Here is an 18,034-nt window from a genome sequence, read left to right on the forward strand (position 1 = left end):
TGTCGCAGATAATAGGCATTGTTTACAGAAAACGTGAGGTGCTGCCGCCGAACGCGACAATCCTAATCTATCAGCCTTTATTTTATTTTCGCCTAAACTACTGTCACTTAGTGTGGGGCACCACAACACAAGAAAACCTACACAAATTTCACGTCCTACAAAAGAGCGTCTTACGCGTAATGGAAAACCCTCCTCGATGGCACACATCAACCGAAATTTTTTCAAAGCGCAAAATTGTGCCAGTAACTACATTATGAGTATCGTCTGTGTCATTAATTCAAGCGTGAAATTAGATATAGTACAGTTCTACTTCGTAAGATTGCTTCGCTAGAGCCGCGAAAACATAAACAGAACAAGGAATGCAGATATATGGAACGTTCAAACATACAGAACAACTTTAGGCGTGCAAACCTTGGAAGACAAGCTTCCGCAACTGCTCAAAATCTTCGCAGCTAAAAAACTCCCCCTGAAAGATTGACAAACAGAGAGTTATTATCATTTGTTCTTTCATTATTCATGTTATCTTTTTGTTCGTGATTTCTGCCCTTAAAAGTGCACTTCCTTTGAATATGTCGTCTTTTTTTTTTTTTTGCAAACATAAACCATTGCAGCTTTTTATTCCTAATTTTTGTAGCGCTCTGCATCTTTGTTTTCTTTTCTTTTACTTTTATTTATCCGTAGTAGGTTGTAAAAAGGCTTAACATGGTAACCCAGTGTTCCTGGGTATTGGTGCTATGTACATTTCGTTGTCTTTCTTTTTTTAATCCTTGCTGTTCGCCAAATTAGGGGTCAGCAGCTTCAGTCAAGCTGTTTTCGGAGCTTTCACTGGAGCTTTCTTTTAGCTTTTGAGGCTTTTACTGCGGGACCTTGTCATCAAGTACACAGCGATATGAAATAAACTTAATATTATTACAAAGGGCTAGAGGAAGGGGCAGGGGGCATGCCGCGTTCAGAAGATGTCGGGGGTAGTCCTGACACAAAAACACACCACCTTTGGCCATGCCCTTGATACAACTCCCTCGTAGGAGCATTACACCTGTTGCACGAGACAGCAGCGGCCTCTGTGTATGCAGAGTCTGCGTTTCACGGCGTGCGCAGGTGAAGATCTTCTTCGACGAGTACGTCATTCCCGCGGCGGTGGCAGCTGGCTACACGACAATGCCCGCTGGTCAATGGGACTTCACGTTCGATTACTTCTTCCGGTACGGCAGCAGTGCGTACTATAAGGCGATGCGACACGTCGACGACCAGGAAACGGAGAACCCATTGCTGACCGCTTTCGCGCTATACATGGGTGGCTGCGACACGCGCTCACTCGTCCGAAAAGCGTCCGTGAAGGGATTCCACTACATGACCGACGGCGCGCAAAAACAGCTCTTCGATCCTATCCTGGACATGGCCGCCGTGGTTGACTTTATCAAAGACGGGTAAGCAAAGCTGTCACGTGATACATGCTCTGGGAGGCTAATATTTGCGCTGGGCGTTCTGTGCTGTGGTTGGTCAGAACAGATTTATAGTCGGGCAATGAAAACGCAGTGAGGAAGGGGCGAGAACGGCTCATCCGTCGAAGACCACTGGCACCTTTCCTCCAAACGCAAGACTTCTAGCTACTGAGCTGCGCACGGCATCCTCCTAGCTGAAGAGTAAACGCGAATACATTCTCGTCTAACTCGTGCGAAGGTTTAAACATATGTTCCGGGATTTCAAACTCATGAGGGTGGCACGAGACGCCTTCGGAAAAAACAACAAAAACAGAAATAACAGAAAGACTCAGTTTTGTAAGCAAAGCAAATCTTTTTGAAATTCCGCTGTTTTCTTGGTTTAGTGGGAGAGAATTTTTTTCCTATCTATTTTCTTTCATTATTTCTTTTTGTTAGTTGTAGCGGGAAAAATTTTAAACAAATGGGTTCAGCTTGCCCTAGTGGTGCAAGGATGTAAAACAGCAGAGCTAGTGGTTCCTCAAGATTCTTCGACAATGTTCTCCGTGACTCGAAGGCCCGGATAATTTTTTTCTGCAGCCTTTCACATCTCTGCAAGGCTGAACCGCATTAGCACGCCTTAGACCCCGCGGTCATCGGCTTCATGAACTCTGCGTCTGTAACGCGAACTGGGCGTCTGTGCTTCCCAGTTGAGGCGCGAACACACGTGAACTGGTGAACAGACCAGCACGCGAAAGATCACACCGTCAGCGCTGGGCCGACGCCTGGCGCTCCTCACGAGGCGCATGCTCACGTGCACTCGGTATTTTTCTTTGTATTGTTTGAGCTCCTCACGTGGCGCAAGCTTACGTGCTCCTGGTTTCTACAGCGAAGCAGTATACCTTTACCGGGCCAAGGGAATTTTCGTGTGCGCGTCAACAGAAAACTTACAGGCTACTACTAGCCACACAAGCAAACTGGCTACTGGCTAAACCCGGGCTACACAAACTAGTGGCACAACCAGGGACTGAACCTCGACCCGAATATAGAAAGAGTTAGAGCCCGTCGTTTTGCTGACTAAGCTACGGCCAGACGTAGAGTCGTGGAGACAGAAAGTGTACTCAACGAGCACAGCGGCGGGTCTGCCACCTGCTCTCATTCAATCCCTCATGTGAAGTGCAAACCGTATATTGTATAATAACCGCGTTCACGTGTTTGGACTAGCGGCGAACTCAACAGCGTCTGGGGAGTGTGAAGGTGCTTCATGGCGGCGACGCATAAAACAAGAGTGAGGGGGAGGAACTGAGAGGGATGACGTCATGGCCGCGTGTGCCACCCTGCTCCTCACCCTACGATAGATGCCCCTCTCGGTTTTCTTTTAGTCGTCGCGGATGCGCTCAGCTCGCCTCTCCCGCGAACCCCTGGTAACGGCTGGCAGAGTCTCTGGTTTCACTCCTTGTCGATCCACGTTTGTGCATCCAACTGACGCCGCAAGGCTAATTTTCGTTGGTGGCGTTTGCAACTTCGCAGTCAAACCACCTTCACAGCGTGGATTGGAGCCAGTTTTTTATCTTGGTATTTTTTTCTGGTAACGCTCGACGGCCAAACTAACACGACGCTGCTCGAAGTTTTAAAGACGCTCAAAGTCTAACACCCTCTGTGTGAGCAGTCGCAGCCACTTGCTGAATGGCATGCCCAGCAAAAGAGCGCTCAACTGAGTCTGCCGACGCTAAGCAATTTACCAACCACCCGCAGCTGTCCACTCGCTGCGCCGTTGTGCTTCTGAGCCCAAGGACACGGGTTCGGATCCCGGCAGTGGTGGCAGCTCTTCAAATGGAGCAAGAAGCGGAAGCGCTCGTGTGTCGACATTTTTGACCAGCTTAAAGGTGCCCAGGTGGCCAAAATTAATGCGGAGTCATCACTACGGCACACCTTATGTGCCAGGTGTCGCTTCTGCGCTCTAAACCCTTCAACTTCGTATTTCAGCAGTTGAACGTCCGCCACGGGTAGGCCAGTTGCACTGCCAGACGTCGCTGCAGTTCTGCAACGACGACTGGTTTGGTGACAGCCATTGCCATTTTCGAATTATTGTGCTATCTTCGACTACGGGAAATTCTGTTGGGTGACGGCCACGCAGGCGACAGCCTGGAAAAGCAAATACCAACGGCAATATAAAGGCGAATTTGAACTTCAGGTTGTATTCGCCCTCAACTGCCGATATGGTAGATGAAAGTTGCCCTTGAAGGACAGGGCGGACTCTACCGCTGCAACCGTGCTTCTGCATAAGCGAAATTGTTCATCCGTTAAATAAGCAGGGCATTTGCGTAGCCGTTCTTGGAGTTAAATAAAATACGTCACAAGATGCGCCACTTGTGTGAAGTTTGAGAGCGAACAAGGGAACGGTTGCTCACAAACAAATTCTACCAATAATATTTCTGTAGCAGCCTGCATAGGCAAGAAGAGAAATCGCCAGCTTACAGAATTTGTTGGAAGTTCCGATGTGTCAGCATTTTTTCGTAGCATTGAAAACATCGGCAGCTTACAAGCATTTTTGATAAGTTCGGACGTGTCAACAATCTGGTGCAAGCTTTCGGCAGAAGACTACTTCACTGAGGTAATAAGATGTGCTTTTCTGGTATGCACGCGTTGCATCAGCTTTCCGAAGACAACATTTGTTCAACATAAGTCAGTGGGGCCAGCAGCTTAGATCACAGTGCAAAACTACGCCGTACGAATTGTCAGTTAAGCTGGGCATAGGCTAATTCCATGGAGTTCTTAATAACAATTCATTGGCGCCGGTTTTAATGTTTCAACAATCGTTTTGTCTAAAACTAGCAGCAATTCTTAGCTGGGCACACGGATCTAGGCTCACAAAACATGCTTTAATTACAGCCACCTGTGTTTAGGAAATAGCTAGCGCCACTTGAGAGGAGCGCACTTGTAGAGACACTACAAAATAATAATGGTTCAATCATATACGTCTCCGTAAACATTAGAAGTGAAAGGAGCACATTCGTCGAGAACTCCTAGGGGTTTATGGTTCTGCGATAGCCATAAAAGGTTTAGCGGAGACGATTGAGAACAATTTTTGCCTCCGTCTTTGTAACGGCAGCCCACTAGGTCACTTTGCATTACGGGTTGGCGCCAGGAACATTCTCTGAGGATAAAATTTTTTCCAAACAACACGTAAACTCTCTACAAAAGACTCTACTCGTCCATTAAGGCCAAAGTTTTTATAAGTAAACTATGGCTCTAGTCTCACTTGATTAATTACAGTATGAAGTGAAGATGGCTCGCGACATCGACTGCTCGCACAATAGGCCCAGTCAGCAATATAGTATAAGCACGCGTTTGGCAACCCTTGTAGTTAAGCGCGAGACAAATGGACGATTGGTGCATGCGAATCGCATGCGACTGATTGTTACGGCTGTCACCACGACTAGTCGTACGCGTGTATTTGAGACACATGGCCCGATGCGCCCGTGCGATCCGTCATCGGCGCCGCTCCGCCAAGTGTTTTTGCTCCATGGTCAACTACGACGATCGCTGAGCTGAATGTGTAGATTCCGCGCGTCTCTCGCGCTCCCAGAGACCTGCCCTCGAAATACCAGCTCAGATCGTCAAGACCGGCGTCACCGATTATCGTCCCGAAAACGACAACGCTCCCAATCCCGACATCGACAACGGCCCCAGTCCCAGCAGCGACATGCCTCCCGGTTCCACCGCCAAAACAGGTCTCCATCATCTCATCGCCCCGTCACCTCATCCCAGTATGTTCGACTTCACCTGCCAGGCCATACTCAAGCACAACAGGGGTAGGTGAGCCAGGAGCCTTCCGTCGGGGCACCTACCAACCGTGCCCATCCTCCTGCCACGCCAATCACGTCATCCCTCACTTATCGTAACGCTCTCGCCCCGCCTGGTCCTTCCACCTCTCTTACCCTACCGCTCCCACCGCTCCACAGACAAACCCTGAGCTTTATGCCCTCATGGTCAATCTTTTCTCGCATTTCGATCTCCACCTCGCCACCATCGAGGAGGGCCTTGACCATCGGCTCCGTCTAAAACGCGCCCCACCCAGGAAGAACAGGCCCCTCCACCATGCTCCCGAGACGTTAGCTTCACCTCGGACACCGAAGATTAATTATAATGCTGTCTCATCCTCCAATTATATGGCAGTGGAACTGTCGAGGTCTCCGTCGCAAACTCTCCTCTCTTAAAACTCTGCTTTTATGAAAAACGCCTCTGCCGGACTTGATTCTTCTTCAAGAAGCTTTCTACCTCCCCCAAATTCCTGACTACGATACCTATCACACAGGCGTTGCTGACAATCGCACCACCCTCAATCTCATCACCCTTATTACAAAAAGCCTCATCTACACCAAAGTAGACCCCACTTTCTACACAACCCTACATTTCTATGCCCATGGCATCCTCATTAAACCAGATCCAAATTCGGCTCTTACGATCAAAATAATGAACTATCATCGCCCAAACAAACCACACCCTCTCTGTAACCCTATTTTCCCCGCTCCCCTCCCAAGGATCAGGTCACGGTGGTGTTGGGGAACTTCAATTGCCCCCACCCCCTTTGGGGTACACTAAAGCCAGTCCAACAGGCCGAACTTTGGCCACTGCAATCAGTCAGGGCAGTTTTAACTGCAATGCACTTCTTAAGCGACCCTGAACCTGCGTCCACCGGCGATGTCCGCGCACGTGTAGATGGGCGCGCGCAGCCTGGCCGCTGACATAGCACATACCCACGTGGGGGATTGGCCAGGAATCTCCTCGTCTTCCTTGGCAACGGGGGGAGATGGGTGCGCGCTGCCTGGCCGCTGACATGGCACATACCCACATGGGGGACTGGCCAAGAATCGGGCGTGAGAAGGGCTAATGCACCTGCTTAAAGGAGTACTGACAAGAAATTTCAAAGCTGAGATCCGCTCTAGCAATCAAATACAACGACAACACAAATAGGTGTCTGTGAATAATTGCATCTTTCTTTCTTTGTAGTTGTGTGTGTGTGTGTGATCCCTCTTTCGCGAACATTACCGAACCGCGCAAATTCAACTCGTGCATTCGCACTTTCACATTCTTCCCCTCGGGGAAATGCGGGGAATTTTTTTGTCTCCTGAACGATCCCGCCTTCCCAACCCACCTCGGAAACGCAGTCGAAAGCGACACCTCCCCAGACTTGTCGTTCTTCCAGGGCACAGGCAACCCTTCGTGGTCACACCTCCATGAAAGCCTCGGAAGCGACCATACCATTATTGAAATCCGTTCACCGTTCATGCGGACCAAACCTCGTCCAAGATCCCGCGTGGCTCTCACCGACTGGCATCGTTTCCACCTGTCGGAACTCCCCACCATTGACCTATCTAATCCCGACGCTTGGCTTCCTGCCCTTATGCGCAATCATGACCGGCACACGAAACATGTTACCCCGACAGCCGACGCCCTTTTCTCCGACCCACATCTCGTGCACCTTTGGGACGCACGCCGCTCGCTCATTCGTCGCTGGCGCCGGAACAAAGACAACCGTTGCCTGTGCCATCGAATAAACATCCTCGCACACGAAGCCCAGACCTACGCGGTTCAATTAGCTCGCACGAACTGGTAGAATTTCTGTGACTCTCTCAATCCAGCAATGAACACCAAACGGGCTTGGTCCCTCCTCCTCTCGCTCATTCAACCTTCCTCACCGGTCCACCCTGTTCCCCGCATCCTCCTCTCCACAAAGTAACATCCTAACACGCTATAAGAGGACCTGCGCTTACTTGTACCCTACTAGTACACACATTCCTGCTTATGCGCCTCCATGCCGAGACTTCCCGCCGCCCCTCCTTGACCAGCCTTTTACAGTAACAGAACTGCACCGGGCGCTCAACACCCTTCGTCGTAATACGATGCCAGGGGAAGATCGAATAACTTATAAACTACTCCGCAAAGTTCCCGACAGTGCACTTTCAGAACTCCTGGCTCCCTTTAACCACATCTGGCTCAGTGGCAAACTGCCGACGTCTTGAAAACATTCCAAAATTATTTTGATCCCGAAACCAGGCAAACCACACACTATTCCAAATCTTCGCCCTATCTCGCTTACGTCCTTTGTTGGTAAATTTCTTGTGCGTATGGCATTGACGCGCCTTGAATGGCCCCGTTCTCACAACTCTGCACTCCCTTTCACCCAAACTGGATTCTGCCACTACATATCCACTCAGGATACCCTCCTCCGTATTTCCCATGACGTCTACGGCTTTCGTAGCTCCTCTCAGCTCCGTGGCATCCTTGCTCTCGACATTCATAAGGCCTTCGATAATGTTCAGCACATTGCCATTCTCGTTAACTTAGCCAAAACTAACTGCGGATCTCGCATGTATACCTACATCCGTTCGTTGCACTCTAACCATGCCGCTTGTTTCTCTATCCCATGCTCTACCTCCCCCCGTTCTATCTATCAGCTGGTACCCCCCAAGGCTATATCCTGTCACCCACCCTTTTTAACATCGCTTTAGCTTCGCTTCCTCCACTATTAGATGCCATCCCCCTTCTCTCCTACTCTATATACACGGATGACATCCCGCTCTGGTCAACCAAGGGCAGTCCCGGCCAACTGGAGGACACTCTTCAGCAAGCGTGTGACGTCATCCAAGGCTATGTCACGTCTGTCGGCCTCTCTATTTCGCCTTCAAACTCCGCTCTACTCGTAGTCGAAAACAAGCGTGGAGTAGCACCGGACCGTTTTCTTCCTCAGGTGCAAATTTTTGGCAGCCGTGTACCGCATGTTGATACCCTTCGGATTCTCGGTCTCACCCACGGTGTAAGAAAATTCTTACACCGTGGTCTCACCTTACATTATGCGGGCAGCTCTGTACCGACTCTGCGGACACTTCACAATCAGAACACTCAGCTATCCCATCTCCTCCGCCGGGTCGCCAACCGAAGAGCTGGAATGCACGAGCATCACCTGCTCCGCATCATCGATGCTTTTTTTATGTCCCGTATACTATACACCATTCCGTATTTGCAACGCTCGCCATCTCAACTCTCGTCCCACGAGGCCTCCCTCCGAACACTTTACCGTATCTCTGTGGGAGTACCCTCCTACGCCCCGAGCGCCACTTTTCTGGAACTAGGGATATATAATACTCTTGAAGAACGCATCGCGTGCAATCGCAAGGCTCAACTCGAACGCCTGCAGACTTCTGTCCAAGGTCGTGCTATTGTCAATGCACTTAACTACCCCACTTCGCAACTACCCCCCATACCACCGGAACCCGCTCCTTGGGCGACTTTCACTAATTTACGGGTTGAGTCTTTGCCCCGCAACATGAACCCTGATCGACACTTTGCTCGTCGTGCACTGCACGTTCAGGCCCTCTCCAGACGAATTAATTTTCTACTCTCCCATGGTTCCATCGTTTACTGATGCCAACGACATCCCCTCGAACTCAATGAGAAAGGCTTCATTTCTCCAACTCCCTTCTTTAGACACTGCCAGGCTTTTCTTTCTTTCCCCACCGGATTCTACCTTCCTCGAAGAATGCGCCATTTCCCTTGCAATAGAGCACGCTACTCTTACTGTTCTTACCAGCACGCCAGTATATATCTTCTCCGACTATCAGTCAGCCCTTTGTAATTTCGCTCACCATGAGACTCGCCCACACACTTCGTCACTCCAATACTTGCATCGAATCCTCGGCCACGTTTCACACTGGTTTGGGTTCCTGGCCACGCTGGCATTTGCGGAAACGCCTTAGAAAACGCGCTCACCCGAGTAGCTTTCCCGGGACTGCCCATGTCCTGGCCAACCTTGTACCACCTGCCGACGGTTCGTACTTAACACCGGGCTTCCCGCCGTTACAAATTACGCGCCCAACGCCTATAACGTATCCTGTACCCACCCCCAGTTCCCGTCTAACTCGTGAGGCTGCGTGCCACATTCGGCAGGCTCAAACCTCCTCACTCCCCTCCCATCATATTCTTCACCGCATCTATCGGCGCCCTGGCCATCTTTCCTGTCCCACGTGTTATTCCTACCCAACCATCTCTCGTTCTTATTGGTACTGCATCCCGCCATCTCTTGACCCTTCCCTCGCCTCCATCACCTCCTGGGAGCTCTGGTTGTCTCCCCCGCCGACAGTAAACATACAGGCTGCCTAGGAAACTCTCTACAAACACGTGCAATGGATCCGCACGGACATTCTGGAGTACTACGTGGATCCGGTGAATTGAACTTTCAAATTAGGACCTGGACTTAGGTCCTGCGTAAAATAAAGTTTTTTTTCCCTCTCTCGCAAGAAATGGATAAAGCAGGCTATCGTGAAGTGAGACATTCCGCGCACACGCCGGCCAGCTCGGCACACTCAGCGGCACGAACCGGCGCAGACCATGGTACCAACCGCTTGTCGCTGCTCTTCAGAATCAATCTTATCGCTAAAAAGAAGTTCCACATGCGAGAAAGCAGGTGTTAGTGTGGTAGAAAATTGCTAAGGATTGTTGTGAAAGCCTAATGGCGTTGGCTCATCAGGGACGCGTGGAAGATTTATTCCTTAACGCATGGCTTTGCACGTTGGAATCACGGGATGATCATTGGGAAAGCATACGGCAGCTTTAGGAATTTGGAACCGAGGCTTTAATGAAGCATATTGCCATTTAGGATTAGAAAACGCTCCTCGTGAACATCCATTTACACTATCTTGGTGGGTATTTTGAAACTTTTCGTGTGCCTGGGCTTGCTTTCCCCGGTTGAAATGCGATTCGCAGTGTCAGTACATGAGAAAATGTTTTGACGCAACCCTCTGTGGGATCCGCTAGAGACTGAGGTTTAATTGTCTGAAGTTTCCTTAGCGCGGCAGAGATGTTTCGCGTCAATGCCGTTTGCAAAATTGATTTCTAGTCCACATTTAATCGCTACGCAAAACTAAGACACCTCGGGGACACAATAAATGCGCCACAGCGGACGTTATAGCAATAAGCACAGCCCGCAACTGATCGTATTTCACCGGCTCGGTCAACTCGCCGGTTTAGTAACCGCACCATCTCTTTGGAAGGTATTGAGTTTAGCGTTATTTGAAATCAATCTTCCTTGTACATATCTTGAAAAGTGGTTAAATCAGTTCTGCAGACAAGCCATTTGCGGCATTGTTGCACATTGCCTTAAATAGAAAGGACGCCGTTCTTGCATGGGGACGTATAAGCTCAGGTAGCAAAACTCCCCGTTGTAAAGCTAGGAATAAATCTACGTGTAGGTCAGGTACTTTTTTTGACGTCAAATGCAGCGCTATCCATAAGCACTTTCACATGTGTAGCCAGTCAGGTGAGGTGATCCCGAGCGTTGGTTATTAGCGCGTGCCGTTGCTTCGCGCGGTATGTCAATAGATTACGTTTTGATTGTGTCATTAAGCGCCGCATCACTGTGTTACAGTTTTAGTTCATCAACTGTCGGCTCAATCCTCTCACGAAGTCGCTCTTGAACCGGAAGCTGACGCAATACCTTTTCTCTAACCGCGTAATAGTTTTTCAGGGGTGGTGTTTTGCTCAAATTTATTTCTTTCGCTGCAGGAGCGTACCCAAGATGGAAGATGGAGCCACGTGGGAACCCTGGAGATCGAGCAACACCACGCGCATGAATTTCGAGGAGGAAACAGAGGCCCCTACGCAAGAATATGTTGCCAAGTTCTGCAAGCCACTTGTTTGAATAAATGGGGCCAGCCACCATCGCTGCCGCGGGCAATAATCGGCATGCAAGCGCAAGCGTGCGGTGAATGAAGCAGTTAGTTATGTAGTTATGTTTGTTATGTAGTTATGCGGCGTGGACTTCCTGCATTCATGGAAACGTAGCAAAAAATGTATTATGCTATCGAGCGGTAAGGCGGAAGGTGGGCGTAACACACACACACACGCACACGCACACGCGCACCCGCACGGGCACGCACGCACACACACACACACACGCGCGCACACAAAGACACACACGCAGAGACACAGCCACAGACACAGACACAGACACAGACAGACCCACACGCGCACACGCACACGCGCACGCACGCACACACACACACGCGCACGCACGCACGCACACACGCACACACACGCACACGCGCACCCGCACGGGCACGGGCACGCACGCACGCACACACACACACGCGCACACAAAGACACACACGCAGAGACACAGCCACAGACACAGACACAGACACAGACAGACCCACACGCGCACACGCACACGCGCACGCACGCACACACACACACGCGCACGCACGCACGCACACACGCACACACACGCACACGCGCACCCGCACGGGCACGCACGCACACACACACACACACGCGCGCACACAAAGACACACACGCAGAGACACAGCCACAGACACAGACACAGACACAGACAGACCCACACGCGCACACGCACACGCGCACGCACGCACACACACACACACGCGCACGCACGCACGCACACACGCACACACACGCACACGCGCACCCGCACGGGCACGCACGCACACACACACACACGCGCGCACACAGAGACACACACACAGAGACACAGCCACAGACACACAGACACAGACACAGACAGACCCACACGCGCACACGCACACGCGCACGCACGCACGCACACACACACACGCGCACGCACGCACGCACGCACGCACACACACACACGCGCGCACGCAAAGACACACACAGACACCGACACAAACAGACACACACACACAGACACACACACACGCGCATGCACGCACGCACGCACGCACGCACGCGCACACTCACACGCGCGCACACAAAGACACACACAGACACAGCCACACACACAGACACAGACACAAACAGACACACACACAGACAGACACACAGACACACGCACACGCGCGCACACGCACACGCGCACGCGCATGCACGCACGCGCGCACGAACAGGACTAAACACAGAGGACTAAACACATAGAGGGCGACACACAGCTCTAGTACATAATTCACCAAAGCTTCTGCAACCAGCTAGCCCCAGTCTGAGCTTTGCTGCGAACGATGAGCGTGAGTGAGAGTAGAGTCCTGTGCGACGCCCTAGTGCAGTGTGGGAGCCTAGCGATGAGGTCACCCGAGCGTGACTGCACACTTGGCCGTGGCGTGAGCGACGATTTTCTGGGGAGCGCGCCGAGAAGCCAGGTGGGAATCTAATCAGACAACAGCTTTCCCAGACGGGTGACGTCATCGCGTGGCTTCCGCCAGGGTTACATCATCACCATGAGACACGATGGCCACTACGCGGGCGACTATGCAGACGTTCCGAGGGGAAATATCGATCTTGGGGAAATCTTCGGAGCAGTTTTGATTTTGTAGCGTGAGCTACACTAGCCGAGGTTGAGCAGTTTCGCGTGGCTCCTGGAAAGCCGTGCTGCGCAAGCGGGAGGAGCAGTGACGTCATACGGCGCACAGAACATTGCTCGCTGCGTGGCGTCTCTCACCCCCCGCTCCCCCCCACCGTGCGCCCAGCTTGTTCGCCGACCTCCGTTCCGCACGTTGCGGCCCGGTCCACTTGGTTATCATGCGAGGGGTGGCCGGGTGTGGAACCGATGGCTCGTGCGTCGCAGCAAAACCGGCGTGCGCCTGTGGAACCAGCTTAGCTCTGGAGCGACTGATGACGCTGCACCGGAGCCGCTTGATAAATATACATGTGTCACATAATGCGTATACCACGTGTGTGTCATTAAAGAAGTAGTAAGCATGGTGATCAAGCTACTCGTAGACAACGAGGAAAGCTAAAAATAGCCAGCGGAACCTTAATTCACGTTGCGTGTGTCCTGGCATAGCCGAGCTAAGCCGCTGCTATTTTTTGACGACGTCGCTTGTGTGACGTTGAAAAGCCGCCGCTGAAGTTTTAAGAAATTTTCGGAAACACCAAGATGAGCATTGTGGGATAAAAGCGTGAGCTGCTATGCTGCGCACCGTAAGCCTGGGATTAGTCGATGTTCTTTAACCTTGAGATCCTCACATTTTTTTCTCTCCGGATGCGGTAAATTGTCTAAGTTCCTAAGTAATTTCTTTTTTTCTTCTCCATCTTATTTTATTATTCAGAATTGTTTCTAGGGTTGCTATCCATGACGGCCGGGCCAAGAGATAGGCCGAATGCCTGACAAAGCCTCTGCCCCCATACAGTTCAACGTAGGAGGACTGTAGTGGGGCAGAGGTGAAGCTGTTTGCGGTGAAGCGGTTTGTAACAAAGTCAGACATCAATGTACAACGAGAATGCCCGGAACAAATTTCTCTAAGGCACCTCTGCGCTCGCTGCTCTCCAAGTCACAGGAACTTTGTTTATGTTAAAGGTAAGGAAAAATCAGGAACGTATAGAAAAAAAATTCCCCGCATTTCCCCGAGGGGAAGAATGTGAAAGTGCGAATGCACGAGTTGAATTTGCGCGGTTCGGTAATGTTCGCGAAAGAGAGATCACACACACACACAACTACAAAGAAAGAAAGATGCATTTATTCACAGACACCTATTTGTGTTGTCGTTGTACTTGATTGCTAGAGCGGATCTCAGCTTTGAAATTTCGTGTCAGTACTCCTTTAAGCGGGTGCATTAGCCCTTCTCACGCCCGATTCCTGGCCAATCCCCCACGTGGGTATGTGCCATGTCAGCGGCCAGGCAGCGCACGCCCATCTCCCCCCGTTGCCAAGGAAGACGAGGAGATTCCCGGCCAATCCCCCACGTGGGCATGTGCCATGTCAGCGGCCAGGCAGCGCACGCCCATCTTCCCCCATTGCCAAGGAAGACGAGGAGATTCCTGGCCAATCCCCCACGTGGGTATGTGCCATGTCAGCGGCCAGACAGCGCGCGCCCATCTCCCCCCGTTGCCAAGGAAGACGAGGAGCGCCCGCACCCGCAGCTGTTGCTATGCGGACGGCGGCGGACGCTTCAGGCTCGCTTAAGAAGTGCATTCGCACTTAAAATCTACGACTTGGTTTCGTGCTTATTGAGTGGCTGAAGGGAGCGAAAAAACGCAAAAATTATCTCTGTGCGAACTCTTCGCGGGGTTATTCAAAACGAATTCATGGGCTCTTTGTTCTTATTTGCCTTCGAAACAGTCGTGTCAAAAAATGTAGAGGCGTTTGATGAACCGAAGCTATGTCTGTGCTATATGCCACAACCTATATTGCAAGGCGCCAATACAAATTTTCAAAACCTGCGAATGGTTAACGAACTTCCACATACCGACACATAGATGTTTGCGTTTCAAATCTGTCAGAAAAACGGCCGCCGGTGGCGCTGATATAACGTGTGTCTTTGCCAGCTTCTTGTAACCACTGAGCCTGTCCTGAGTAAAACAGTACTCCATTCTTTATACTTTCTAAGCGTGTGACCGTTTAAGCACATTACGAAATGCAACAACGAGGCGCGCTTAGGATGTGGGGCTTCGCCGATGCGCAGCGCAGCAGTCTTGTAGCCTCGTTGCGCTTATACAGCCGCAGCGAAGGAAAGGCAAAGTCGAAGACCCCCATCGCTTATAAGTCGCCCGAAGTGTGTCATTTCTCCCGCTCAGCCTTGCACTCTGCACGCACCACGACCAGCAGCAGCATACCAAAGGAACAAATGGCGCCTATACATTTACCCTTGTTGTGACCGCTTATAGACCGTTTAATGTTGCGATTGCTTTGAAAGCGAGGAGTGCGGGAGGGCTTACGAAGTTTATCTTGCGCAGAGGGGAAAAGCCTTCGAAACACTGAACGCACACTATCAGCAACCATTTAGTTTGGAACCGATAGTCAAGATAAGCGGGAGCCAATTCTGAGGCCCTGGGCTCCGATTTCAACACTTCGTAGCTGCCATCTCTTTATCCCCCAGTTTTCAAACTTTCAATAAGTCGTACTTACAAACATCTTTCTCTGTCTATGTTTTGTATGAAACCAGAATGTGCAGCAAGGACGCGACGTTTCAGAATAAACACTTGTAAACACTGGAAATCTCGCCTCCTCGCTGAAACTGGCCAACAGCCCGCTGTGAGAACTTTTTCACGCCCACATCTGAAAGGCAGACAAGCGCAGATGGCTTACGCCTGCCCTGTGCCGCGGTGATTAAAAACAGTTGCGCCTAGCCCAGCTCTTGTCAGTGAACTTCAGTGCTTGGGAAGCATAAATGCTAAGGCGAGACAGCTCGGTTCCAAAGAGCTCCTTCTTCGCCGAAATAACGCTGTCGCGTCATATATCTTAAGACCTAAACGTAGATGTCAACTGTAGCTTTTTACAGTTCAACATGGCTGCGTGCGGACGTGAAGGCGGAGAATGGAAATTGGAAATTAAAATGGAAATTATTGGGATTTTAAAAGCTGGAAAATAATCAACCTAATGCCCTCCTCCCAGCTGTATTAAAAAGAGCACACAAAGATAATGGTCTTTAAAAAATGACCTAGCACACGGATCTTTATCCACTCAATTAAAATGAGTTCCTTACGATAAAACCGGTCTTTCATCAAAACAGCCTGACCCTCGTGGCGCCTCTAGGAGAAGGTCTACATCGCGGGCACATGCTAACTGCAGCACGCATTCATTGCTTTCCACGCTCCCAGTATCCAGCCTCCAGCGAGTCTTGGATTTAGTGGTGGACGTCTTGTCCCAAATCGGTAGGCGGCCTCCCGGGGTGAATCCGCACTGTTTCCAATCAATGGGAGAAAATTGCCGCGAACCATGGCTTCCTACTTTTCATCTGTTTTGTTACCAGCGCCTGGTTGCTCCAGAATATGATACAGTGAAACCTCGATATATCGAACAGCGTGGTGCCCGCGAAATAGTTCGATATAACCAGAATTCGATATATATAATCACGAAGCAAACGAGTCATAAACTGGTCAATAAATGAACGAATTGTGCAGTAAATACTCACTTGGTGCTTCAAAGTATTTATTCTTTTGGCTTAAAGTACTGCAGCAGGGTAGCTGGCGTGTTATACACGACTTCCTCAACGTAGTCCAAACGTTCCACAAGCGACATGCCGGTGCCTTTTATAGCGCTGCAGTAGCGGTGCGGTAGGGCCACAACCGCTGAAGCCTCGGTCGAAGTCAGTCGGGAGCGGTGCACTATCAGCGCTTGCGGGTACAACCTCGGCAGCGCCTTCGTTTGTGCGCTCAGTAGTAACCTCTGCTAGGATCTCCACACCCGTCAACTCTGCCGTCGTACCGGTGCTGTCGTCACCGCCAACTAAGTCATCAATGCACATGCTTCGTGGCTCAGCCCCAACAAAGCGCTCCAGCTGGCCCAGGTTTCTTCAAGTTCGCATTCTTCTTTTGCACCGTCTAATTCAGCTTCGGTGCAACCGATGAGAAGCAGTCGAGAATGCCCATCGTGCCACCGCTATCCTCGAGGGTACTGCGGGATAGCCCGCCGCCTGTCAACACAGCGCGAGCAGCCTGGCAGTCTGGGGTGGCGGAGTTCGATATACCCATTTCATGTCCGTCCCATTTCGAAATAAAAAATTAAAAATTCATGTGATTTTCCGCGGGATATAGAAAGTGTTCGATATAGGCAATAATTCGATATACCCGTGTTCGATATATCGAGGTTTGACTGTATCTTGTGTTCTAAGTGAAGTGCGTCTGTACTCTTTCTTTTGCATGCCGCTCCGCTAATCTTGTTTTCATACAGTTAGGGTGTGGTGTTGGGACAGCTCTCCGGACTGTTCTTGTTCAGTCTAGAATATTCGTGGTCTGAATAGATGTTTTTTAGCTACGGGAGAACTGTAGATCAACGCTAATGGGACAAACGCTCAGACATTCGATTCACCGACGTTCGTCTGTACACGTTACTTTGTTGATGGCTTTTTCGCTTATTCTGTTTACTTCTTGCTTATTGCGGGGCCTAAGTTTGCGAAGATTTTCAACCTAGTGGTGGCATGCGTTGTGGTGAATTCTGGAACAGCGCGTGCCCCTCGCTAAACAGAAGGCTCACATGTAATCCTGCTGCACACCCCGGTGGCCAGGAACTTTTCCCGTCACTTAAATTACTGATTCTCCACATGAACTAGGATACCCTGCCACCGTGCATCACATGGAGCAGTTGAGTTTTACATGCGACGCTGAGAGCATCTCTTGTCGGCGGCTCTGTGCTTCCTGCGTGCGTCCGTTGTTGTTGTCCGCAGCCACTTTCCCCCTCTCCTCTCCGATAGCGAACACTCTCTCGCGAGGGGCATTGGATTGGATTCGATTGGCTTGGCTTGGATTGGATTGGATTAAAATGAATTGTGTTGGATTGTGTTGCCTCATAGCCGCGGCACTCTCTCTCTCCGCTCCGCGGTCTCCTCTCCTTCGGGCGCGCTGCGCATATAACCGGTGTGCCGCTCTCCGGCGGCCTTTCGGTCGACGGTTGCTCTCCGCTTGCGCTTGAACCCCCCTCAGCGTCGCATCACACCAGGGTTTCCGCGAGGGGAGGTGGCCGTAATTTTTTTCGGTTGCAGCGTTCGTTCTGAGTGAATAAATTGCGCCGTCTTTCGCACCAAATGATGTGTTCTGATGTTTTTTCCCTATCGGTACCTTGCGCCATGCAGCAAGCCTTGAAAAGCGGTGTTTCGGAGAAATATAAGAAGGCGCCCATTTGTTTCTAGCGTCGTATCTACGACTTCCTCGGG

The 18,034-nt window shown here is 50.7% G+C and overlaps 1 protein-coding gene across 1 annotated transcript in view; it reads left to right on the plus strand.

Moving 5' to 3' along the window:
• The window catches only part of LOC144159988 (uncharacterized), a 53,563-nt gene that overhangs the window by 35,181 nt on the left and 348 nt on the right, over positions 1–18,034 (plus strand). The window contains exons 11-12 of the mRNA XM_077691615.1: positions 1,099–1,427; positions 5,010–5,237. Coding sequence (XP_077547741.1) covers positions 1,099–1,427; positions 5,010–5,237 — 557 coding nt within the window. The remainder of the gene's footprint in view (positions 1–1,098; positions 1,428–5,009; positions 5,238–18,034) is intronic.

The sequence above is a fragment of the Haemaphysalis longicornis genome, unplaced genomic scaffold, assembly GCF_048455015.1.
Source record: "Haemaphysalis longicornis isolate Haplotype H1 unplaced genomic scaffold, Haemaphysalis longicornis Haplotype H1 scaffold_10, whole genome shotgun sequence".
In the NCBI taxonomy this organism is placed as follows: domain Eukaryota; kingdom Metazoa; phylum Arthropoda; class Arachnida; order Ixodida; family Ixodidae; genus Haemaphysalis; species Haemaphysalis longicornis.